We start from the raw sequence: 27046 nt of genomic DNA on the forward strand, positions 1-27046 counted from the left end.
AAGCACATGGAAAGGGCCTGCCTTTCCTTCCCCGAACGACAAGAAAAACAAGAGTGCTGAGGTCAAGGCTACATAAAAACTAATGACACCACTGAACTTGCAACAGAAAGTATTTTTCATAAATTTTTCCAGCAATTTTATCCAAAATCAGTTTTGATTTTTAAAAGCCACTCTAGTCATTTTACACAAATAAAGTCTAGTCATCTAATTTCAACAGTCTTTGTTTTTATTCTGAAAATTCTTGGACAAAGTGAACAGCATTTTCTGTCGACAAAGTTACTATTTACTAATGTGAATTTGCCAGGATTCTGAAAGTAAAAATGCATATGTAAACTCCTTGAGAACCAAAACAAAATGGTCCCGTCTTCCATGTACAAATGACTAGGAGCTGTTGGAAATGATGAGTAGTTTGGATTGTAAGGCTACTTCGATCTGTTTCTGAGTTACGGGAAATGGAGCATCCACAGAGACAGCCAGGTCTTGACCTCTATCAGCTCTGTCCTCGTTTTCCCCGAGTGCTGGCTGGAGACAGAAAACATCACTAAACATTTTCATGACTCATTGTTCACATGCATGTCATGTTTTTATTCTGATCCCTCACCCCCAGCTAAAGTCTTAATAATCCCCCACAATAAAAGCCATGTCCAAAATGCAGTGTATTTGAAGTCTGCAACAGTTACCGGGAAGTAGGTTCTGAGAGTAAATGGATGAAATTCTAGCCATTTCTAAAGAGGATCCAGCTACTTAAGGGCACTGGGGTTTTCAGTGAATAGGTGTGAATATTTCAGTGCAGCCCAAGCTGCACTACGAAGCATTTATCCCTTCCAGATTCAAATACTTCCTGCACATATTTTCTAAAAAGTGTCTTTTATTAGTTCAAATGTTACTGTGGTTCGGATCCTGAACAAACACTTTTTTTTGGAGTGTGTCCTTCAAGGAAAGGAAGTTCGCAAGACTGGGCTGGAGAAGGAGAATTGGGCAAGAGAAGGAGAATTGGGCATGGGGGTGGTAACCTTAAGGCATCACTTTTTCACTTCGTGATGCTCCAGGTCAGGAAGGAGACCAGTGACTGCATGTTTCCCTGCCCGGCTTAAGAGGACAAACCACTCTTGAAGAGCTGCAAAAGAGATTCTATTCACCTTCAGAAGAACTGTGGGTCTCTGGCTGTCCAGGAGCCAAGCCATTCTCCGTACAGGTTGGGCCCATTCTCCTCCTGGGGCAAGCACAGCTGCCATTTACAGGGTTGCAGAGAGCTCCCTTGGAGCATTCACAGAGCAGTAGGCAGTCGGGCCCATAGTGGCCTGCCTTACATTCTGTGGGGGAGGAAGGAAAAACCGTAACAACTCAAATATGCTTTCAAATACGCTATTACTTCTTGGAACCGAATGAGATAATGAGAGTCTAGGAGAAAAATTCTGTTTTCTTCTGTGGTATCTTTCCCCGATGCTAGCATGTTATGTAATAAGAGCAAGAAAGTCCCTCGGTGGAAAACGGGAGGGTGGGTGTGAGGAGAAAGTTACTGAGAACATTGGAAAGTGAGGATAGCAACTTCTATTTCTAAAGTGCCTTCTCGGAAACTGATTACTCCATAACATTTACAGCAGTCGCACTGTGCAGGACACAGAAATGGATTAGCTGCCTGGGGTCAGAAAAAGTCAACGCTCACTCCGAATGCACAATGTGGAGGTTTTCTTTAGGTTAAAAACATGATTTTGTGTGCTTGTGTTGTTGAAAGTGAAATGGCTTTATATTCGACTCTTGTCTCTTAAAATATGTCAAAAGGGCTATAGATCTCCAATGTGTCTGCGGTTGTGTTGGTGCTAAAAGGACTCGGATTCTGTAAGTAGGATTGCATTGTGCCCACCAAGAGTAGGTTGTGGGGGTGGGGGATTGGGGGTCACTAGAGCTATTTAAAGAGAGGACTTAAAGCGGCAGCGAGATCTGTGGGCCCTTAGTCTGTTGTCCGGGAGAGAATTAGCAGAGAATGAACACATTCATTTTCTGCAGGACTGAGGGCAAGAAGAAAGCGCTGCCCAGCCCGTGGAAGGAAGTGATTCGTACTCCCTAGAACAGAATGCCACCTCTAAGTATTCAAGGGCTAGAGAACCTAATTTTGTTATTGTAACAGCCCCACCCCCACCCTCCACCCCCCACCCCCCAGCACTCCCCATGCAGTCAACAGAGTAAAAAGTGGGAATTTGAAGGAGAGCAAAGCATGATATATGGGAAGGATTGGAGGGAGAGAGGTGAGGGGGGAAATGATGTAATTACATTATAATCTCAAAATATAAAAGAAATTATTTTTAAGTTTGTTAACACATTACCTCATTGGCTTTCAGCAAATATCTATAAGGTGGGCAGGACAGTGAGGGGAGCCCTCCCACTCTGGAGAGAAGTGAATGGGTTTGGTGTGGTGCGTGATAGCTCTGTCATACTCCTGCAAAGCGACAGAGCTGTGTTTCTGAATGCTTATCTAAGGGTCCTTCCTCCTTTGCATAACTATGTGAGAACAAAAACATTAAGCATTTTCAGAAGCTCAAGTAAGCAGTTGAAGGCCAGAAAGTAAAAAAAAAAAACTTGGAAATATCAACATAAACACAAAGATGTGGTCTTAGAGGGAATGAGGTACTAGAGTCCTTGGGGATATTTTTCTTTTTATTTTACTCATTAGTGCATGCGTGCGTGCGTGTGTGCATGTGTGAATGGTGTATGTGTAAATGAGGTTGCTCCCGTACCACAGGCAGCCTGTGGAGGTCAGATGGCCACTTTCTGGTTACACTTCCACTATGAGTGGGTTCTGGGGATCGAACTCAGGTCCTCTGGCTTGTGAAGCAAGTGCATTTGCTCACTCCCTGAGCCATCTCCAGGCCCCTGCACAAGTTCTTCTTGGGCATTTTTACCATGGTTAATTTTGTTTTTGACTTGCATTATGTAGGCAGATTAAAATGCACTGTAGCTTTCTTGTCTTGCTCAATTAGATTTTAAATATGAAGCAGAAATATAAACTAAAGCTTCAATTAACTATTTTCGTGATAACTCAGCATTAAACAGAGACACTGCTCATAAATGCATGTGGGGCCAGTAAGATGGCTCAGGTCTTAAAGGCTTCTGTTACCAAGTCGGATTGCCTCATTTTGAACCCCAGGACTCCTGCAAGTTGTCCTTTGATCTCAATGTGCATACCCACCATATCACTACGCATGCTCATGCATGCATACACAAAGAACAAATTAATTCAATAAAAATAAAGATGAATCTGTTCTCTAAATTTTAGGCTCTGTGGAAAGCAAAGAAAAAAAATACATCATTTCAAAATGAGCCCAACACACAAGCTCTGCCCAGAGTCTTGCAAGATTATGCAGTTTGGTGGAAAGACCACATTTTTTTTGTTCAAAAGAGTTATTAGCCAGGATCTCTCCTGAGCAGTGGAGAATCTGATTTTAATTTATAAAAATACCACATTTTCATGTTAATAACCATGTGTATTTAAGACATCTGTTTGAATGTCTGCAAATGTTAATTTACCAAGGGGAGGGGTGAATGATCCAATAAAAAGTTGTTACATTCTTTTATGAATTAATATTATGGCTGTTTAATAGGTCCTTTACCAGAGTTAAGCTAAAATGAGGCCTTTTATCTTTAAGGAGCCTGCATAGACACAGCTGCTCACAGTTAATATTGCAGATGAACTGTAACTAATTGAAAATAAAAATGCAAATAAAAGACCTTGTAGTACATCTATACAGGCCTGGTGCCTCAAGAGTCCCTGACAAGAGGGACTCTCAAGGTTCCATGGAGAGCAGATACAGTACCAGAACTGAGCCATGCCATGTAGTAATTTCCTCACACATAGCAAGAGACTGTAGTACAGCACTTAGGGCACACAAAGCAATGTGAGCCCTTACCTTGAATCCCAATCACCATAAGTTTCCATTAGTACCTAGTATTATTTTATACTTCTGATTTTTAAAACACATTTTTAATTTATTTATTCTCCCTGCCCCCATGTCTGTGTGTATATGTGTGTGTTTGGGGGATGGGTTACAAATGGCCTAAGGTCAGAGAACAGCTTACCAGAGTCAGTTCTCACCTTCCACACTATATAGGACTTGGAATCAAATCCAGTTGTTAGGATTAACGGCAAGTGCCCTTACCCACTAAGCCATCTTGCTTGCCCTGATATTGTTATCATCTGCTGCATGTGTATGTGTGAGTGTGAGTACTTGTGTGCCCCACAGCATGTGTGAAGGTCAAAGGACAAGTTTGAAGAATTGGTGCCTGCCTTTGCACTTGTTTCTGAAGGAGGGTGTCTCTTTGTGCCATTGTGTAGGTCAGGTGAGCTGGCACACGAGCTTTGGACTGGTTCTCCTGTCTCTGCCTCCCATTTCCCGTAAGAGTGTTAGGATTACAGATGCACACTTGGTATCTACCTTTTTACCTGCATCCAGGCATAGGTCTTAGACTGTCAGGCTGGTGGTACAAATGCTTCTACCCACTGAGCCGTCTTTTGGGCCCTAGGCATTAGTTAAACCATTGCAAGTTTCATATGTTAGAATCTTCTGTGATGTTGGACATTTTCTATATAACACTATATAATATGGCAGCCAGTGACTATCAGTGGACACTGAGGATGTAAAATATATCCTGCGACTTGGAACAGGTGGGTCTTAAGTTAAAATAATCAGTGGCAGACTCTTGGGTCTCACATGGAGACAGACAAGCAACATCAATTCCTCAAATCTTTTCATCAAGAGAGGTGCAATATAAAAACAGCACAAAAGGGAGGTGCTGGCATGGAACACTAAAACTCTGTCTCTGAACCTGGACTGTCTACTCAGAATCTCAAATCGGACATTTACTTGTTGTATAACATAGGCAAATAACTGAACTTTATTACTTTTTTTTTGGATTTCTTCTTCCTACTCTATAATACAAGAAGGCTGATGGCAGCGAGGGAATTCATGCACATAATAGCCACTCACTGAACATTAGTGGTTTTTCTCAATATGCAGGTGGGACCACAAATGCTATAGGTGTGCCTCTTTTAGTGACCATTCCGTGGATGACATGTGTGTCATAGATATTTGTTCTGACAGAATAATTTCAGATATGACAGGGTGCAGCAACTTCTGTCCACCATGTCTCCAAAGAAGCAAGAATTCTTTCAGCAAACACTTGTTGGTGTATCTACTATTCTAGTCTAAGCACATTCACATACTGTATTGTCTACTAACTTAGATCCTCTGTATCCTACTTTATCAAACAGAAATGGGAACATGGACAACTTCTTGGGTTTGTGGACTGCATTAAATGAACGCAAGCCCTTTAGAATGCTGCCTTGTGTTCCAGGAAAGCAGCTGCTATTGATATTGCTCAGAAGAGAGCTGGGATGTGAAGTGATGCTGGGTGACTAGAAATATTTTGAAGCCTGGAAGGCTCTCACCATTACAGAGGCCACAAGCTCATGGCTTACTAGTGTAGGAATGGATCTTAACAATAAGTAACCTTAACCCTGTTCTTTTGAAGATAAGCAAAGTAAATCCTGAGATTAAACATTCAATGTGGGGTCTTATCTGAGTTGGTTCAGTGTCTTGGGTCTGAGGTGAATTATATAAAACCTTTTGATCTAGCAAGCATCCATCAAGTTACACTGCAGGTGATTTGATGTCAATCACCTCAATCCACTCTCCCCTCTTCATTGGACAGTTGCTAAATTATCATAACTTTACATTCTAGATCATTCTTTCTGTGGGTGGGAAGGAAAACAAAGTATAAATATCAGTTCCCAAAGACAATCGGGGTTATTGGACCTTGAGAATATTACCTAGATGATGATAGTTTATTTCTATTCTAGTGGGTTTTTGGGGTCACCTTCTGTTCATCGTGTCTCTGAGGAAGTCTGTTAACTAAGGTGTTGGGATGGAGTACCTATGATGTAACATCTACACACTGATTCTCAAACTGAAGAAGCATTGCTGGACAATGCCTTTTTACAGGGTGTCATTTCCAGATTTTTGCTCTTTGATCATACCTGTTTCACATCTGGCTCCTGTCCTCCCTGGTGGGCAGAGACATTTTCCTGTGATTGGATGGCAAGAACTTTCTCCTTTACAGTCACACAGCTGACGACAATTGTCCCCAAACATTCCAGGTGGACATTCTACAGAGGAATGAGACATGCTGGGATATTACGCCTTGAATTATCAAAGGTGCAAAATTTCTTTGAATATCCTCCTAAGTAGAAAATAGAGTTATCTTAGGAAGTCCAGAACACTCTGTTTTACCTTCAGGTTTGGTAAAGATCAACATTTTTGTGGTTGTACATCTGAGGGAATATGCAAATTCATATCAACAGATATTCTTAAGATTCAAGTGCAGATGATAAAGGTGATAAAGTGGTTTTTTCTGTTCAGCAAAGGACATCTGGAGAATTCTCAGAAGATTCACCGTCTGACTGATTTGACAACCAGTTCTCTAAACTTAGTTACTTTGACACTGGTTTATAATGTTCTAGAATATAAGTAAGCTTTTCTGAAAAATCTTAAGCAGCCAGACCGTGTATACAACTCTTATTATTTTTATTAATGTGAAAATTATTGTTTATCTCTCTAGAATAGTATATGCCCTATGCTTTCCACTGTATTTCTAGAATTTAACACAGAAATAGATAATAGTTTCTGTCTTATTGAACTACCAAGTAATAAATGAACAAAAATAAAATATGTAAAGCTGTGGTGATGTTTTAAAATATAGACAGACTACTTGAAAAGTTCATAGGCAGAAATTTTGATTCACCATATAGAATTAAGTTACCATGATCCCTATAACATTATCATCTTTATCATCATCATCATAATCATCATCACCACCATCATCATCGTTATAACTCTATACAAAAATCCATACTTTATGTGACCACAGTGATGCTCTCAGGTTTTTGGCAACATTTTAATTGACCCAATCTTTTAAGACTTTGTAATATTTTATTTCAAGCTGGTTATCCCTGTTTCTTTCATATTTCATACACATTCATAGCTGTGGTTACTCTTGTGATAAATGCCCAATTCTTGTCTTTAAATATTTACAAAACTCCTCTGATTGGTCTCAACACCACAAAACCAGGCATGTCTGTCACATTCTTATACTAGGCATTTCATGAAATATTTAATCTTATTCAGAGGTATAACCCTTTCCTATACTGACTTAGAGCTTTCATTTTGAGATATTACATGAGAGAACAATATGTTGACCAACTAGTAAGAATAGCAGAGGAATCTGATTATACTGGCCCCTGAAGATTCCTTATAGTGTAATGTATAAATTGAAAGAGTAAGTGACCAAATTTGATTTAGATTTTCATGTTCATGAATAGATTAGAAGACCTCATGCTCACAAAGAATTCTCACAGACATGTACTTTAAACACCCTTGCCATACCTTGTTCACAATGGTTGCCATAGAAACCTGCTGGGCAAACACACTGTCCTTTTGCTACATCACAACTGGCCCCATTTCGGCAGTCACAGGTATGAACACAATTAAAGCCATGAAATCCAGGAGGACATTCTAGAAGATAGAAATGTCAAAATGCTATCTTTAACTTAAAAACAAGATGAAATATTATTGTTCATGTTTTTATCAAGCCTAAAAGTGATACAAAGGGAAGAATTAGATGTACAGGGAATCATACAAGAAATTAATCATAAAAAAGTGGGTTTATGTTATTTTCTAAAACTAGTAAAGCCCATGAGAAGATCTGAAATATCTTCTTAATGTTATTTTGCTTTGATGTACTGTAGTTGGCCAAAGATGGCACTACAACCCTCCTGTTGTAGTTTAGAGGTGATATGTCCCCATAAGCACACATATTTGAACTCTTGGTGTCAAGCTGCTCATACTGTTTGGAATATTTGTGGAACCTTTAGGTGGATCTATTGGAGGAACACTGGGGTCAGGCCTGGAAGCTGAATAGCCTCATTCCCTCTCTGCTCACTCTTTGCTTTCTGAGTGTAGCTACAACAACATGACCAGCCAGTCTCCTGCTCCTAGATTGCCTAATCTCAAATCTGCCCTGTTAGGACAGATGGTATCCCTGTGGGACTCTAAGCCAAGACAAGCTCTTTTCCTCAATTACTTTATCACACAAACAGAAAAGAAATGAAAACATCTAAAACCTAAACCTAAACTTCTGATTCAGGCTAAATCTAGCGATACTAATATTGAATTAAATTCCTTAAACAAATAAAACACTGTGTGTGAAAAGTGATTTATTTGTATTTGTATTTGAAGTCCTGGGAGTGAACTCCCAGGGGCTGAACATGAAGGAAACAGGAGAGGATGAAAAAGCAGGACAAAGAGGATGAGGAAGACAGAAAATATATTGTATAAACAGTAGGGTGGCATTTTATGAGTAAGTTAGCTTTTACAGTCAGTGGGGTTTAAAGTTTGAAAAGTTTCTTAGGATGTCCTCTTAAACAGAAAGCAGAGTTATCTTAGTAAGCCCAGAACACTCTGTCTTAGCTCCAGGTTTGGAAGAGACTGATATTTTTTGTGTCTAGGCATCTGAGGGAGCACTTGTTACATATCTTTGGACTGTGAACACCAGCCCAGTGCATTTCCATGTAGGATAAACTTATCTTCTCATGGAGATGCTCACCTTGGAGTAGCAGGAACTACACTTGACTATGAATAAAAAAATTTCCATTTCCTTCCTTGAGTTTTCTCTCATGTGATCACTCATCTGTTTTACAAAATCCACTCACCTGACAATTATTCATTATTTCCCTAATCACCCCCATCCCTCTCTCCCACCTCCTTTTTAGGAATGTAACGTTGAATATTCTTAGTGTAGATGATGCGTCTCCAATATCCAGTGGGGCAGAGGAAAATCAGGAAACACAAAAGGAATTAAATAACATAAACAAAACATAAACATTCCCTTTACTGACCTCATTGTAACTATTGAGTAAAAGGAAATGTACAGTTTCTCCTTTTGATCTTATGAATGTTAGATAGAGAATACACAGACGATTCCTGTGTCTTCCTTTCTTTAGTTATATATAAAACTGAGGAATAATGGTTGCATTGCTTGATTTTCCATTTTACTAAATAATCTTATGTTTCTAAGTTGCTTAATTTGGAAATTTAGATGCATCTTTTCTTTCTCTTTAATATTTCAGTCACCATCACAGTGGATTGTTATCCTGATGTACTGTTTTATTTGTGCATTTCCATTCTCATCCCAGTCCAGTTATGCTTTATATCCTAGCCTGTGATTTCACTGTGAACTGTTCCCCCATAAGCTCTGTGTCTGAACATTTGCTTCCCAGCTGGTGATGCTGTTCAGGGGCATAACAAGACCTGTTGGAGGTGATGCCTTGCTAGAGGAAGCGCATCACAGAGATGGGACTTGAGGATCTGTAGCAACAATGAGAAAGGGCCTGGGTTTTCACTCTACAATCCCGCAGGTATAACGATGCCAACCCCTTGTTCCTAATAAACAGCAATATACCCGCTCTTCTAAGTTATCTCATCTTGGTGGTATTTCCTTAATCTAAAACACTCTTTGTAACCTTATAGTATAAATGTGATGGGTTCTGAATAAATACTTTTTCTTTCCTTCACCTCTTACTTCAATTTCAAAAACAAAACAAAGGAAACAAATGAACAAAAACCACAAAATGTCTGATTTTGCATTCTTAGCCCTAAAACACCAGATTAGTTACAAGAGTTTGAATCCCCAAATGCTTGGTGATGCCCATTCCTATTCCTGAGGTTGAAAGAATAGGAACATGGTTAATAGCATTTCAGACACTTTGGAAAATCCTTTGCATTCTAAGTAACTGACATCCACCAAGCTCTGGCCATTCATCTCCATGCTCAGTGCTTAAACATGATTTCCTATTAGTCCTCATGACAACCTTTATTAACCCACTATGCAGATGGTAAAGCCGGCAGAGGTAGGCTGTCTAGGACAAATGCTAGAGTCCACACTCTCATGTGTGCCCTCTGAGTAATACTGTCAAATCAGGACTCTCGGGGGCCAGGTCATTGTCTAAACTTCTTGTTTTTCATTTTTAGCTTAAACTGTGGAGTGCAAATATAGCAGGTCTTAGAAACAATTTTGAAAGACAAAGTGAAGGCAGATCTTTCAGAATCAAGTCATGGATCACGTGCGATCTAAGCAGCAATTCCATCTATTATTGCCCAAGGCCACCTGGGACAGACTCACAGCTGGTTCATGGGGTGTCTGTCTGCTGAGTGTATTTCCAAGTAATAGTGGGATCATTGAGCCAGTTAGAGGTAGAAAAGTCTAAGAATTTTAAAGTTCAATTTTTTTTCATCATGGTAATTGTTAAAATCTAAATTTTCAATTTAAGCTGTGAAACTCGCTCTACTTACAGTAATATTCACTAAAAGTTGTGTAATTTGATTTAATATGAATATACTCTCTCTATGATTTAAAATAGTTCTGAAGTTTAGAACCTCCCCATATAGCACACACTGTTTACCATGCTCACAGCTTTGTCCGTAGTACCCGCTGGGGCACTCACAGCCTCCAGAAAGCCTGCTGCAAATCCCACCATTCTGACATGAGCAATTGAATTTGCAGTCTGGGCCATAATTACCAGAAGAACATGCTGAGGAAGAAAACACCAAAATATTAGGATTTGTCCAAAGACCATTAAAAATTAATAAGTTCAAAGATGGTGAAAAACTATCATTAAGGAAGAAATGAGTACACATAAACCACCAACTAACCCAATTAAAATGGAGAACTCACAGTCTAGGTATGTGGTAAGCAGTAGTCTTCAATTCCTGAGTCTTGACCCCCCCCAATGTCAGATATACTACATATCAGATATATACATTACGATTCGTAACAGTAGCAAAATTACAGTTATGAAGTAGCAACAAAATAATTTTATGGTTGTGGGGGTCACTATAACATGAGGAATTGTATTAAAGAGTCACAGCATTAGGAGGGTTGAGGACCATTGTGGTAGAGGGCGTACCTAGCATGCATATGGGACTGGGTTCCAGCCCAACAACCCAGAAATGAACAAAGCACAAACACATACCATTGTTTACAAGGTGAAGGAAAGAGTTTGCTCAGTGGTTAACAACACTGGCTGCTCTTGCAGAGGACTTAGGTTCAAATCCCAGTGCCCACACAGCAGTGCATAACCATCTATAACTTCTGTTATAGGAGATCCAATGTTGGAGAAGGTTATTTTAAGGTGTGTTACTTTTGTTTATGTTGCATTTGTTTAACTCTGTGAAGCTGTGTTGCTGTGTCTGTCTAAAACACCTGATGGTCTAATAAAGAGCCAAATGGCCAATGGCGAGGCAAGAGAGGGATAGGTGAGGCTGGCAGGCAGAGAGAATTAATAGAAGGAGAAATCTGAGAGAAAAAAGTCAAGGGACAGGAGAGGACAGAAGAGGACTTCAGGGGCCAGCCACCCAGCCACAACAACAAAGTCAGAAGGGAAGAAAAGGTATACAGGAATAGAGAAAGATAAAAGCCCCGAGGCCAAAGACAGATTGGATAATTTTTTTATATGTACATATTATACATTTATTGTATATTATATTTATATAAACATAAGTATAACTTTACATGCTAAAATAATATTTTAGATGGATAGTTTCAAAAAATGTATTATTAAAATGACTTTCATTTTTTCACTTTAATAATGTGGCTACTAGAAAATTCTGAATAGCACACGAGGCTCATAGCATAGTTCAGCTGAGTACATCCATAGACCCTTGCTGTTCGACTGTGGTCCCCCAAATGGCAGAAATGCATCAAGAGGGTCTCATGAAAATAAAGAATATTAGATACTCAACCAAGGATACTATATCACAATTTGCTTGTAGAATGTTCTCCAGATTGGATAATTTTAAGTTAAGAAAACCTGGCAAGAAACAAGCCAAGCTAAGGCTGGATATTTATAATTTAGAAGAAGCCTCTGTGTGTGATTTATTTGGGAGCTGGGTGGAGGGCCCCTCAAAAGAGCAAAAGCAACCAACAACAATCCAGTCCCCCTTTCTACCCTCCAGTACACAGACATACACACAGGCAAAGCACACCTACACACACAAACACACACAGACACAGAGACACACACACATGCTCTTTTTAAAAGGTGAAGAAAATTACTATCCATATTGCAATTATCACAATCATAATATAAATAAAATTCCAAAATGTAATGAAATGGGAAATGCTATAGAGAAAAACTTACCCAAACCATCCTAATTTGAGGCAGAAAACCTAGATAAGATAATTATAGTAACAGTTCTTAACATTTGAATAAGAGTAAAAGGGAGAAAAAGAAAGAGCTATTCAGATTCACAGAGGAGTCTGCAAACTTTCACTAGGCAGGGCACCATCTAGATTTAGAGTATTCCAGAACACTGAAAGAGAAAGGAAATTTCCAAATACTTTTTATTGAGTGTATGGAACATCAATTTTAAAAACTGGAAAATGTTGCATATAAAAGCAGCTCCATTTTCCTCTTGGATATCAATGCCAAAATCACAGAATACAGAAGTATATAGAATCCAAGAGCACTTTATGAAATAGTTAATCATGGTCACACAGTGTTTATTCTTGTAATGTAAGGCAACTTAGTATTAGAAATTCATTAATATTACATCACATATGCTATCAGACTAAAGAGGAAACTCATATAATAAACAGCAGAGATGAGGAAAGGCCTTGTGATAAATTCACTAAAATATAGTAGGGTATCGAATGGATCAGAAAATTAATTATTTGCTCCTTAACCTGAATATCTTAATGTGAATGCTAAAGCCAGCATCTTTATTGATAAGGAATAAAATATGGAACAAAGGATGAACTGTTTGTTCTTGAATACAATGAGTTAACCTAAGAATGTGATTCTTCCTGAGGAAACACAATACAATGAAACAACAAAAACATGTTTTCCCTAAATAAATGATTATAACATTCATTTGGAAGAACAAATAAATAAGAATAACAACAAAACACCCCCTAGAATGTGGAACAGTAATGGGGATAGCCATTTCATATTTCATGTTTTGCTATGCAGTCAGGGCTATACATGGATCCCAGATCCCCTTCAGTCTCCATAGTATTGAGATTAAAGACATGAACCACCAGTCCCGGGACACACACCCACTCCACTCCCAAAGACCAGTATATTCTAACCACTTGTTAAGCCCTCTGTGACTGTTGTCTTCTTCAGGCCCCTGTTTAAAATCTCTAGGCTCAGCCAATTTGATGTCTACAATGGTTTTGGGTTTTAGGGTAAAAAGTGGAATTGAGTTCTCAGGGTAATTTGTTACCACCAATACTATTTCAATTTCTTAAGATGTTTCAGAGTTTTCCTGTGATAGTCTAGAAACTAGGTAATGATTAATGATCAATATTTGTACAATTTTATTGGAAATGTGATCCTAATTATAAACAGGTTATTGGAAAATAGTTTCTTCATAGGCCTCTACTCAGCAACCCATATTGATGAGTTCTAACGTGTACATTGTGAGAATAAGAAGGAACTATCAGCTTGCCTTTCTCACAGTAATCCCCGGTCCACCCAAGGCCACAGGAGCATCTCCCATCCACAGGATTGCAGAGTCCACCATTTTTACACAGACATTCGAGGTCACAATTGGTGCCATATCTTGTCTGGGGACAACCTAAAGGAAAACATTTTTAAATATTACGTTAAATGAATATGTCATGAGTCAACATTTTTTTTCTCTCCTTTGAGACAGTTTCCACATGAAGACAGTAAAACCATCAGAAAAATCTTCAGATGAAAACAACCACCTGGATCTGTCCATTAGGTCACAAGTACAGCACTGCCCTGGGCTCACTCAGTTCACATTCACTCCATAAACATTTACTGGGCTGGTCCTGTGTGCCCAGTACACCAGCACCTAGAGCTTGCCTGTGGAACAGTCAGCAGTAATCTGGGTCAGTTCGTGGGATGCTTAATGTTGACTGTCAACTTCAGAGGGATCTGGAATCATACAGAAGACAAGCTATAGGCATACCTGAATGGTTGTTTAGTTTAGCTAGCTTCTGAACATGCCTGTGAGGGACAAGCTTGATTAAGTGAATTGATTAGGGTGCCATTGTTCTCTTGGTTTGGATCCTGGATTGCACTGAAATCACGCAAGCTGAGCAGTAACATGCATTGTTCTTTGATCTTGACTGCAGAGCACTGGGACCAGTTCTGTGACGCTCCTGCTACATGGTTTTTCCCTCCAGCTAGAACTATACACTAGAACCATGGGCCAAAGTAAGCTCTTCTCCTTTAAGTTGCTATTGTCAGAATATTCTATCATAGCAATAGAAAAAGTAAACAATAATGGGGAGTAGTTTATTTACTATCTCAAAAATTGATAGTAAGGAAAGAGGAGCAGTTATTTCTTTAATATTCTGGTGCTTCACTGTTCAGCTGAGGAGGGCCAACAGCAGTTAAGACAACAGTGAGTGAAGAGAAGGGGGCCTAAGGGCCTTTCTGTCCATGCCAGGGGAATATCATGGGGTGATAGGAAGCGCCATCAATGTGAGATTAGAGCCTCTGTAACATGAGGATGATTCTCATATTTAATTGGTTTTGCCATAAAAAATATGGTCCCATATTGCCATCTAATACAACATTTTAAGGAAAAAATCAATATCCATATATTACAGGAACTTCTCCAATCTTTGAGAGTTGGCAACTAATTAAAATTATTTTATAACAGCATGGAAGGCATATTCTGAAGCCAATTCAAACACATTTGTGGCTAGATTTGGCCACGGGCCTACCATTTATAACCTTTAGTTTATGGAGTTTTTACATAATGATATTTCACACATGGATTATCTCATTTAATGCTCCCAAACACCCCTGTGATGTGGGTAACAGTGTTCTTAATTTTCTCTTGGAAAAACTGAAGCTTGGAGACTAAAGCCTGGTGCAGACTGAGACAACCAATAAGGCCAAAAGTCAAGACTTAAACATGAAACCTCTAAGATCTAAAGGAGCCTACTTTGAATTTCAATAGCGGAAGAGATAATGGAATATCTTTTACTTGTTGTTTGCTTTTTAATTCCAGATAGCATAAAAAGTTAGATGGATTTAAAAGGAGAGAAACAAACAAACACACAAAGTAACACCCCTAGCCCCAATTTGCGTGAGGTTTCAGCTGACATAAGCAGAAGGTGTAGCTGAATCCGGTAGAGGCACTTCTCTGTGTGGATCTGATAAAGGACCAGTTGTCGGTGGTCAAATAAAGGAAGGTTTATTTTTGTGGGCAGATAACAGTGTGTGGTATACACGTGTGTGCTGGTTCTCGTGTGCGTCTATGCATGTGTATGTGGAGGACACAGGCTAACCCCAAGTGTTATCCCTCAGCAGCCATTTCCCTTCTCTCTCTCTCCTTTCTCTTTCCCTTTTCAACACAACATTTCTGTTGATTTCCTGGGAACCTCACATCACACACCTAATAACACCCACTTCTCAGGCCTTCCATGTCCACACCCACCCTCATGACCTCCCCCCATAACAAAATTTAAAAATCCTTTTCCTCCCATGCCCTGCAGAAGCCGCCAACTGTAAAGAGCTAAACTTCAGCATATCCCATCACACTTTTCAAGCCTCTTCTTCGACGGCTCCCCACCCAGGCTGTTACTTTTTTGTTCCCTTTGGGAAGGTGTGGGGGGAGGGTCACATAAGCCCTCCATGTTGTTCTCTCTCCACTGTGTGTCTACAGTCCGATATTTCTGCCAAAGTGTTTTCCTTGCTCCTTGCAGTCATCAGGAGCATCTTGGGCTTACACGTGATTTCTGGTGAAAGCACAGACCACAAACAAGGCTCCCAGCTGCAGCAGAACCACAGATCCAGGATCCAGGCACACCCCTCAGCGGCTGTGACATTACCATGGCCTCAGGCTGCAACATAGACCACAGACATCCCAATGGCCTCAGAGGTTAACCCGGGCCACAGATACCAACACAGACCCTGGCTGCAGTAGGAGGATGCCTTGTCTCTTAAAATAGGGTTTCTTTTGGGCCTGAAGATTGATGTTAGGGTAGATTGGCTGGCCAGCAAGCTCCAGGGATCTCCTTGTCTTGACCTACTGAGATTATGCCTGTGCCACCATGCTTGATTATTTTACATTAGTTCAAGGGCTCAAAATAAATCTATATAATCTGTCTGTCTGTCTCTCTCTCTCTCTCTCTCTCTCTGTCTATCTATCTATCCTCTATCTAGCTATCATCCTCTCTATGTACTTAAATTAATAGGTACTGCTTTGGAATACTCCCTTTGTACTCTGTAATGATTTGTCACTTGAATTGGCTTAATAAAATGCTGATCAGCTGGTAGCCAGGCAAAAAATATAGGTGGGACAGCCAAACAGAGAATGCAGGGAAGAAGAAGGGTGAGGTCAGAGGGGCACCAGCCAGCCCCCCAGGAAGCAGGACATGTAGAAAACAAAGAAACAAGCCATGAGCCACGTGACAAAGCACAGATAAGAAATATGGGTTAATTTAAAAGTAAGAGTTAGATAGTAATAAGCCTGAGCTACTGGCTGAGAATTTACCATTTTACAGGCCTCAGTGTGTTTATTTGGGAGTTGCTGGTGGGACAGAAACTTCTGCCTACAAACCAAAGTATGGTGCCCAAGCGTTTGACTGGAATTTCCACATAAAACCGGACAAAGCTTAAAAAAGGATTCTAGACACACAAAAGTGGAGTCAAGCATGGCTTCTTGGTAGCTGAATTTTCTCAGGTGGGCTCTGTTTGCTGGCAGAGAGCAGAGTTGTGGCTCCTTTAAGAGGTGGCTTCCTAGCTTGGTGTTAGCAGCAAAAATGGGCTACTCTTTTAAGAGTCCCTGCTACCAAACACTTATATGACATTTATGAGCAGCAGTCGGCATGCTACTAGGTGGTGGTATGCACCTGTAAACTTCCAGAGTTAGGGCACGTAAACATGGCTCCCAGAGCTGGTGGTAAACATACCTCTGCCATGAGACTAGACTCTCAGGGAACCAAGGGAGAAGAGCCAGCACCAGCATGCTATGATCTAAGTTATACAGCAGTATTTTTGCTCATGTAGACAGGAAAGGATTACAGATACACAGTAAAGGCAGATTCAGACAAAAAGAGAAAAAAACCCTCTAAACAGGTTACAGTGTGTTTAAAAATATACATAGGCTTGGGAGAGAAAAGAGAAAGGGAATAGACAGTCATAAAAAAGAAAAATAAAGTTTTAAAAAAAATAAAGTCCTTAAAAAGGGAGTAAAGTAATATAAAAGAAAAAAAGCCATATAAAGATGAGGAATATACAGATAATCTGGGTCCTATATGTTATTATTTTGTCTTTGAATTTTTTGGCTACTAAAAGACACTGGATTATGAAAAGTGCTAGATTAAGCCAACCTATATTTTAAAATATCTTGACTTCAAAATTTAAGTCAAAAGATATGTTGTTTTTCAGAAGAGGTGATGCTTTTATTTCCACAGAAAATGAGAAGCTGTGAATTCACTCCAGATTAAAGAAAATCAGGTTTGAACAAGAAAGATCCCCTGAAAGTCCTGGCTACAAACATAAAGAAATAAACCTAAAATAACTACAAGACATGTGATGTATATTTTACCTGCTCAAACACATAACAAAAAACCACCTCTAGCTGACTCAATCTATACTTGTATTAATGCAGATATGTGTGTTACCTTTACAAGTTTACGTATTTTCAGGGCAAGGGGACCAAACACCAATGAAAATGGATGGCCAAGTGATCCAACATTTCCAAATGCCTCTGTTACACTCTCATCAGAATTCTGCATCCAGAACAGCTTCAAGGCTCCTGGCTGAGATGATCCAGCCTCACAGAGTATTCCAGTCAGGACTTGACCATAATCCTAAATTTTCTCAGGGTTCCCTAAAGATTACCAGTGCCCCTAGCCAACAGGAAGTAGTCTAGAGAACTATACCCACATTCCCAAAAAATAGGTCATGAGTGTTTATTTTAAGAGGGGTTGGTTACAAGTTGTTATTGGTAATGGTCAGGAAAAAAGGTGAATAAAGGAGATTAGATTCAGGGATTTCATTCTAAAAAGAAAAAAAAAGGGGATATGATATAGAATGAGAGGATAATAGTATAGACTATTGAATCTACTTTAACCACAAAACAACTATTAATCTTAATTATGTTACATTGGTATGGATTTTCATATATTGATACAGATTAAAGTTAATTTTGTTATATTATATGTATATTTCTACTCTCATTTATGATATTATGTTTATGCAGCTCATTTAAAATTGTAATATATAATTAAGAAATACAGATTAATAGTCATCTATAATAGCAAACTTATAGTCATGCTAGTTTTTCAAGGTCATACAGAGATGTATTTCAGATAGCTAAGCAATCTTCAAACATTTCAAAGGTCTAGAGAATACGGCATTTAAAATGTTTTAATAATTGAAGACTTTTCTCAACAGTGAGACACGTCTGCTCCTGGCAGCACCAGTTACTTCAAAGAGGATGATGGGCATCAAAGACACTCCATATGGAGTTTGTTTTCTTTATGGTAGAAGCTAGCCATGTGGGCAAAGAAACTGCCATTGCCTCAATTGCTGACAGTTACTGTCCACACTGGACCAGCAGGATGCAAGAAATGCAGCTGCTGAACTTTGCCAAGACAAGGTGAGACAGTTCTTCAAAATTCTCTGCTTCACAGGAAAGTCTGTCAGAAATGCTGGGCCTGTAGGCCAGGGTTGGATGGCCCAACATTACAGAGAAACTTTCGGTAACTGGGTAACTGTCCAGGCAGCCTAATATCCCTGTCATTAGGTAACTTTTCACTCTTCTGGGATCTTTGATGGAGTTGAAGACTAGATAATTATAATTATAGTTTTCCTTAGTTATGATAAAAGGTAAATTAGGTACAAAACATTAGACTCACTAAGATAAGATAGATAGTATTTTCTCTAATTTTGCCAAATATAAAAAGACTGGATATTGTAACTGTAATTCTTACTTAATAACTGTATTTGTTGTATATAATTTTACTCTGTTAAAGTTAAAACCTTTCTTTTTAATTAGACAAAAGGGGGAAATGCTGTATAATATTCCCTTTGTATACTGTAAAGATTTGTCACTCAAATTGGTTTAATGAAATGCTAATTGGCCAGTAGTCAGCTAAAAAGTATAGGTGAGACAGCCAAACAGAGAAAGAGGGAAGGAAGAAGGGCAGAGTCAGAGCGATGCCAGTCAGCCACCACCGAGGAAGCAGGACATGTAGAAAAAAATTAGGTAACAAGTCATGTGACACATGGCAAAGCATAGATAAGAAATATGGATTAATTTAAATGTAAGAGTTAGGTAGTAACAAGTCTGAGCTATTGGCTGAGCATTTATAATTTCTATTAAGTCTCCGAGTCAGTTATTTGGGAAGAGGCTGCTGGTTATTTGACAGCAAGCAGTTGGGACTGGAAAATTTCAACCAAAGTACAATTTACAATTGCATGTTTTTATTGTCTAGTTTTCTGTTGATGTTAAAAAACACCATGACTTAAAGCAGCAGCCTGTATAAAAAGGGTTTATTTTGGCTTACAGTTCTAGAGGGATAAGTCCAGATGAAGGGAACAAAGGCATGTCAGCCAGCCTTGTGCATTGTGGCAGGAGCAAGAAACTGAGAGAAAACTGGAAGTAGGGCAAGACTTTAAGTTCCCAAAGCCTGCCCTCCAGTGACATCCTTTCTTCAACAAGGTCAGTCTTTCTAAACCATCCCCTAACAATGCCACCACCTGAGGGCTAAGTGTCTACATACTGGAGCCTATGGGGAGACAATTCTCATTTAAACCATCACATACTGTGTAAACCACAATATCTGAAGTGTGTGATGAAAACCTGCCCTAGTTGTCTTCTCCCTCTTTATACAGCAAGGGGGCATGCCAGCTCAGATGCCACAGCTAAGAGCCATGGCCAGCACTCTTTCTGCACTTCCTTGCCTTGATGATTTGATGGTTCTTCTGTGCTTATAATTTTAATTATGATAATAATCAATGTTAAGATCTCAGAGAAGTAAGTCTTCAGTTTTCAACACAGACCGTATTTGCATGTTTATCTACTGTTTTTCTCACAGGGGGCCTCTGCAGGTTGAAAAGTATGTCGGATTCGTTCATCTTGTAATTTAACTTCTCTAACATGTTTTCAAAGTTTTCCAAGAGTGGCCACTATTGCCTAAATTGCTCCTCCTAGCCAAGAGTATGCATAAATAATTTTCATTTTTATACCAATTTCTGTGGCCTTCCAAAAGGCCATTGCCCCAACAGTGCAACAGGCAAACATGCTGCCATAGGATGAAAGGAAGCATGGCAAATCATGCCACAGTCCCGGCACCGGAGTCATAGTCATAGTCCAGTGTGTTCATTGCTTAAATAGTTAAAGTGAATCTTTAGCAGCCTTTGTTACCTTGCTGACACCTTGATCCCATCAGGCCGGGTGGACAATGACACCTTCCTGTCACTGGGTCACACTTTCCTGAGCCACAGGAACACCATTGGGCACAATCCTGCCCATAATTGCCTCCAGGACAAGCTAGACCAAAGAGCAAAATAAAGGCAAGCGAAGCTTAGTTTGCTTATGAAACATCAGTCACTCAAGACTTCCAGACACTTGTCAATAAATGGCCCTTTCTCCTAATCCCGTATTTTGCTGACGTTCCTACAGTTTGATTTTCAACCTAAAAGGTTACTTCAAAATAAGTAACCAAGTAGGAAGTCCCAAGCTGTTGCTCTCTTGGGTCAGTTTCAGCTGGAATGTAGAATATATAAGCCTGTATCTAGTTTCAAAAGACATGTCTGGTAGGTTTCACTTACAAATTAAAGACCATGGCTATCAGGATGGAGAGATGGCTCAGTGGTTAAAAGCACTGTCTGCTCCTACAGAGGACCTAGGTACAATTCCCAGAACCCACATGGCAGCATACAACTGTCTACAACTCTTGTTCCAGGGGATCTGACATGCTCACACAGATATTCAGGCAAAACACCAATGCACATAAAATAAAAATAAATTATTAAACAAAACAAAACAAAATCCCAACAGCTTCCAGTCTTACTTTATACATACACACACCACAAACATATACACACACGTGCTCTGAGTATATGTGTGTAAGAAAGAGAGATTGTGCATATGTATGTATGTGTGTGTATTTGTTTGCTTGTGTGTATGAGTATGTGTACATATATATGCTTATGTATGTATATTGTTTTGTGTGTGTGTGTGTGTGTGTGTGTGTGTGTGTGTGTGTGTGTGTGTGTGTAGTTGTACTTTCAGGACATACATAATGTTTTGGCAAAAATATTGAATATTTTGTCTCTTAAAGTCCTTTCTGGAATCTATTTTATACTCCCAGCCTCAACATAAAATCCATAATACTCACATTTTCAAATATTTATCTGTTTCTTTGAATTTATTGATCTATTTTGCATTGTTCCAAAAATGAATTGAGATGAGTACTGAAAACAGATAACACACAAAATAACAGAAACATCTGTAAGAACCAACTGAGATGGCTACGTGGTAACAATGTGAAGATAACCTTGGCCTTGGCAGAAGCAGGCTGCACACTTGCCTCTAACCTACCAATCTGTCAAGGCAAGGAAAGTTGCCACTACAAGATCACAGCTTTCTCAAGACAATGTGTTCCCAGTGTTCAGGAGCCACAGCCTTTGAACACGCTCTTGCATGGGACGTCTCTTTGAAGAACACACATAAAGGAGCCAGCTGGAACCTTCCTCAGGAAGTATTTATGGGATGGCGTTCATGCAAAGATCACTTGGCAGTCGAGGACACAGAGGCACTATCCAGTAGGTGTCTGTCACCAGGTTTTTGGATTTAAGACTTTGTACTGTTAAATTTTTGTGCTCAGTATGGTGGGGTGCTGTCACAGGACAATTAACAGAGAACATGTCCTTATGTAAGTCAGAGGCAGCAGCCACCTGCCTGGGAAGCACAAGTGAGGAATGTCTCTTCAGCACACACCAGCTTAATGGCCTGAATAAGCACAAATTGATCCTCTTCCAGTAAGATCTTAAATGAAAGTTGTGTGTGTGCGTGCACACACGTGTGCATGCATGTGAATATGTTTCTATGCATATGTGTATCTGTATGTATGCATATATGGGTATCTGTGTATATGTTTATGCTTTTGTGTGTGTATTTTTGTGTGCATGTGTATAGTATGTGTGTATATATGTATCTATGTATGTGTGTATGTTTATGTGTGTGGGTATATATGTGTATATGTATGTGTATGTATGTGTGCAAGTGCACACACATGCACACACATGAATGAGAGTTAGAGTTATTGTAGTTCATCTACTTTTAACTTAAAACCATAGTAATGGTGCTTCTCCCTTCTGGTTGTGAAGTTAATGATCACTGGAGATAGTATGATCTTAATGAATGACTCGAAAGTGAATAACCAAATCTCACGTCCCTTGCCTTAAAATCTAGACATTGTTAGCCCAGCTTCCAACCTCCTTCTCTCAGTCTGTTCTCTGTACTGCCTCCTCTATCTTCTGAAGAGATCATCCGTGGCCCTGCATTCAGACACTAAGGTTTGATGTGATTACATAATCATCACCACCTGGGCCAGAGGCACCAGAGGGCATGCATTCACCTAGTTATTTGGTGAAAGTAGAAACTACCCAGTCATTTAGAAATGGCAGGTTTGACAATGTATGATATGTATTTAATAGGCACAAACTCACAGTATCCAAGCATTTGTATTTTAAAGGGATCTTCAGCTTTTTGACCCTTACACTTGATGTTAATAAGTTTTACAACATACAGTAAAGGTATTTGAGCTTATGGCACTATTTCCCTTTTGATGAATAGAGAAATTACTTATTGTTGAGACATAAAATTGCTGAGTATAGATAAAATTCTGGACCTTTGGGCAAGGTTGATATTATGAACACAGAAATCAGCATGCTGACCTTGCCTAACACATTTTTCCAGTCTTGATTTAAGTCCAGTATTTCTGGGTAGAAGGATTTATGGCAGAAAGATTTCTTTTGCTAATTTTGATGACTTCAACTCTCAATTCAAATCTGATGTCAATAGTTGCCAACCTAGCATTTAGATCAGCTTGTATTTACTGTCATTATAATAAACCCCCAAGTGAAACGTTACACCACCGTTCACTGTTATAGCTGCAGTCCTTAGGAACTGTCCTTTGGTACTGTGCTACACACTTTGGACACTGGAATAGTTATCCTGTCTTCCCCATAAGTACAGGGTGAGGTTGTAGGATTGCCACACATTCATAAACCACACAAGGACTCTGACTGAAAAACCAGGCAAGACTAACTTACTTTGACTGCAGTCCGCCCCGATGAAGCCAGGAGGACAGGAACACGTGCCACGCATGCTCTCACACTGACCTCCGTTCAGGCACTTACATGTTTCTTGGCAATTTGGACCATAAGTGTCTTTTGGGCACCCTGTTACAGAAGAGCAAAATTTCATGTGTTGTTGTAACTTGAACCATTCCGGTGTTCAAACTCATGCCCACACCTTTCTTAACTCAATATTTCAATTATTCATCATTGGTGATTTTAGTTGCCTTCAAGCTACTGATTCAAACATACGATGACATGACAATAGATAGGTGGATACATAGGAAGACACAGAGATTCCTATTCTCTCTGTGTCTCTCTTTGTTTCTCTGCTTCTGTCTTTCTCTCTGTCTGTCTCTGTCTCTCTCTTCTCTCTCTCTGCTTACTGACAGGCTGGTCTCATGGTCCAGTTGAAGACCTTCAGAGCCAGGATGGACTGCCCTTCTGGAAGTGTAAAATAAATCCTTTCCTGCGCTAAGTTGTTTTTTGTCAGGATGTTCTATCACAATAAGAGAAAAAGGTCTCCCATGATGACACTATGTAAGACTGGTCAGAGAGGGACTCTTATGTAAGACGCATTTTACAACCTTTGCTTGAATCCTGTCTCCAAACCCACAGTTGTTCCTTGGAGCCTCAGATTGCCTTCCAGCCTAAGAAATAAAACCACGTATGGTGAAAACGAAAGCGAACACTGAAGCACTGTTCACATGGAAGGCTGCAGTTCTGTGAGAGCGGCTCTTCCTCCACTCTTCCCCGCGCTAGCCCCGCCCACGCGCTAGCCCCGCCCCGCGCTAGCCCCGCCCACGCGCTAGCCCCGCCCCGTGCTTGCTCCTTCCAGAACAGCACTCCCAGCATTCTCAGCAGTGCCCATGCTTGTGAGGTTCCTCCTCGTTTAAAATGTGTTAGAGAATGGTAAACCTGAAGTTAGCGCTGCAATAAGATGCATGCTTTCACCCTTCTTCCATTTCCTGCATGTCTAACTGGGTGTGTCTCATAGAACGTAATTGTCATAGTTTTATAAAAGCTAATGATTTACAAAAATGTATGATGCTGAAAAATGTTTGGTGACTCGACTGGAGGCAAACAAAGAAGGAAACTGAGGATATACAGAGAGAACCAGTGTGGTCAGGTGAGCCCCTCAGGCATGCTGCTTCCTAAGAGGAGAGTAAAGTGGTAGCAGGTGTTCTAGAAGTCATAACTGGGAAGTGGACTATGGTGTGGATATCTGTGCAAGCAAGGAAAAGAGCGTCGCTATATAAAAAGAGACTTTTTCAAAATAAAAATGTATGTAAAGCTGTGGCTATAATTCTGAGTATAAAGAAACACCACATCCGCTGAACTGGAAGAATGGCCTAGTTAGTGTGAGTATCTAACGAATTTAAGTAACTAAGAGATGCAAAGCACAGATTTTAAGATACTTTTCCTGTGAGTTGAAGTATAGGACAGTCATTTCCACCCAGGGACACTCATCAATGCAGCTATCTTATCATTGGCTTGTACTTACTAAAATCACTATTGCTTCTTTCTTTGTCATAAATAGAAAAAAACACATTATTTTATCCTTCAACTTAATTATCCTTCTTAAATCAGTACACGATATCTGATGAGGCTGACCTGCTAAAGAATATGTCATCTATAAAAAGAATATATGCACAAATCTGTGTGTCACAAACTCATTAAATTTATATCCCAAGTATGCTGTATGGTTTATAGAAGTTGTGGTCATCTTTTTTCCAAGAATTTATTATTTTTTGGACAATTAGACTTTCTCATTAACTTCTGTGGCACATGCAAGTTAGACTTCTTGATTCATGATCACATCTCAGAGGTTCACTAAACTTAACAAGACACACTCTGGATATAATGATTTTACTAAGTTTGTCATAATAAAGTCAAGTCTCCCGCTCCTCCCCGCCCCCCATTTCCTAATGTTCTGTTTTTATCATGGCGTCACCTTCGCTACATCTCTTACAGTTATTCTTTCTGGAAATGTCTCCCAAGCAAGGGGTGTTGGGTTATTTTCCATTATAAAATGACCATTTCCCCCTATCCACAAATATTCTTCCCCTCTTTGATGCTAATAAAAAAAACAACAACTCAATTTGGAATTTACTGTTCTGATTTGTTTAAATATTGAAAGCTCCGTGGCAGGCCCCTCTGCTACTGCACACTGTGATCATGTGAATGGCATTTCACTTAGACAAACAAGGCTGCTACTGTATCTCGAGGCACATAGTTCCCAAGCAAATGAATAGCATTAATCTGTTTTCCCCAGTCCGTTTGCCTAGTATTTGAAAAGGTTACACATATATGGGCAAGACATTGTGACACAATTTGGCTTTATTCTGAAAAAGGAGGAAGTAAAATCTCCTCACAATGAATGTTTATGGCCACAGGCAATGTCATCAATGACAAGCTTCTATGAATGCCTTCATATCCTCCTGATCTGGGAAAGCTATTCTTACTACATTTCCCAAAGCATCTATTTGGAGCATGGAGGACCTTTCACAAAACTGACTAGTTACTGAGAACTCAGAAGAGGGTGATTCTAAATGTAGGCAGAGGAGTGTAAGCTTTCCAAGGTCTACAATAGTGTAAGACCTCTCATTGGTCATGAAACCCATAGGATCGTGAGTCCACATCCTCTGGCACTCACTGCTCTTTTCCTATGTGAAAGCCACACGCTCAGGCTGAGTGTCCCCATCTCTAAAGTTAGGAAAAAGCTGTGAGATGTTCAGTGTGAGTTTGTCTGATTCCTCTGACCTCTGCTGAAAGAAAAGTTTAATTCTCTGCTCTGAACTTGAGAGCATGAAAGCCCAGTTGTTCTTGGCTGCAGAAGCTTTGCTTTAGAGCCAGCTACACCTTTTATGGTTATTTTCTTGAATCCTTCTTCATAGTCTTGTAATTACAGTGGATGCTGCCAAGGAACCATATCCAACCACGTGTTGCTTGGAGCTAAGCCCACTTGACAGTCAGGGAGCTGCTCCTGGCTCAGCCAGCTTTACTTTAACAAGGTGAGGCTACTTCCCTTAACCCAAGGTAGCTCACTTTTGGAAATGAAAATATAACCAAGTTGTATGTAACCTGATATTATTTCTTAATATAAAATATCTTCGAGACCAGGAAGGAAGTTCTTCTGAGATATATGACAATACCTTTTTAGGACAAGATGCCTGGAATTGATCATAGTCACAAACTATAGTCTTTCATTTTCAACTGGAATGACTATACTATTTATGGATCTTAAAAGTGTTAATTGAAACAATTTTCATATATGTTTAATTGTGGCTTTAGTTGCCAATGTTTAAGATGTATTAATGATATTTGGAATATATTGTCTATGGCTTTTAGAAGATTAGTGTGATCAGGAGTCCATGTATTTAGGACAAATGACTGGAAAGACTGGAGGAAAGAGTAGCCATGGTCAGCTTGGGGAAACAAAGGAAGCTGAGGGCAAAACATTTTATTCTTACACCTATAAAATGTGCATTATAAATAATTACAGGCTTAAAAATTAAATAGTTGATTGAATATTTTCACGTGCTCCTTGGGACTTTTTTAGTGTGTTTTTTCTTCAATAAGCATTTTTTGGCATTAAATTGTTCCAGCAAATCAATGTAAGGTTCTGAGTCTAGG

At 39.5% G+C, this 27046-nt stretch overlaps 1 protein-coding gene across 13 annotated transcripts in view; it reads right to left on the reverse strand.

Annotated features, from left to right (window-relative positions):
• Positions 1-205: 205 nt before the first annotated feature.
• The window catches only part of LOC128106497 (EGF-like and EMI domain-containing protein 1), a 719003-nt gene continuing 692162 nt past the window's right edge, over positions 206-27046 (reverse strand). For 7 of the 13 annotated variants that reach the window (XM_052732014.1, XM_052732013.1, XM_052732010.1 and 4 more), the window contains 8 exons: positions 23387-23515; positions 20472-20597; positions 13560-13688; positions 10511-10639; positions 7437-7565; positions 6032-6160; positions 1140-1313; positions 206-522 (listed from right to left, as the gene is read on the reverse strand). In XM_052732014.1, coding sequence (XP_052587974.1) covers positions 491-522; positions 1140-1313; positions 6032-6160; positions 7437-7565; positions 10511-10639; positions 13560-13688; positions 20472-20597; positions 23387-23515 — 977 coding nt within the window. In that variant the 3' untranslated portion in view covers positions 206-490. Of the gene's footprint in view, positions 523-1139; positions 1314-6031; positions 6235-7436; positions 7566-10510; positions 10640-12247; positions 12277-13559; positions 13689-20471; positions 20598-23386; positions 23516-27046 lie in introns of those variants that run through there. The other 6 variants (XM_052732015.1, XR_008216732.1, XR_008216730.1 and 3 more) reach the window with 6 other exon arrangements.

This window comes from Peromyscus californicus, unplaced genomic scaffold (assembly GCF_007827085.1).
Source record: "Peromyscus californicus insignis strain IS unplaced genomic scaffold, ASM782708v3 Scaffold_9__1_contigs__length_137607984, whole genome shotgun sequence".
Lineage (NCBI taxonomy): Eukaryota > Metazoa > Chordata > Mammalia > Rodentia > Cricetidae > Peromyscus > Peromyscus californicus.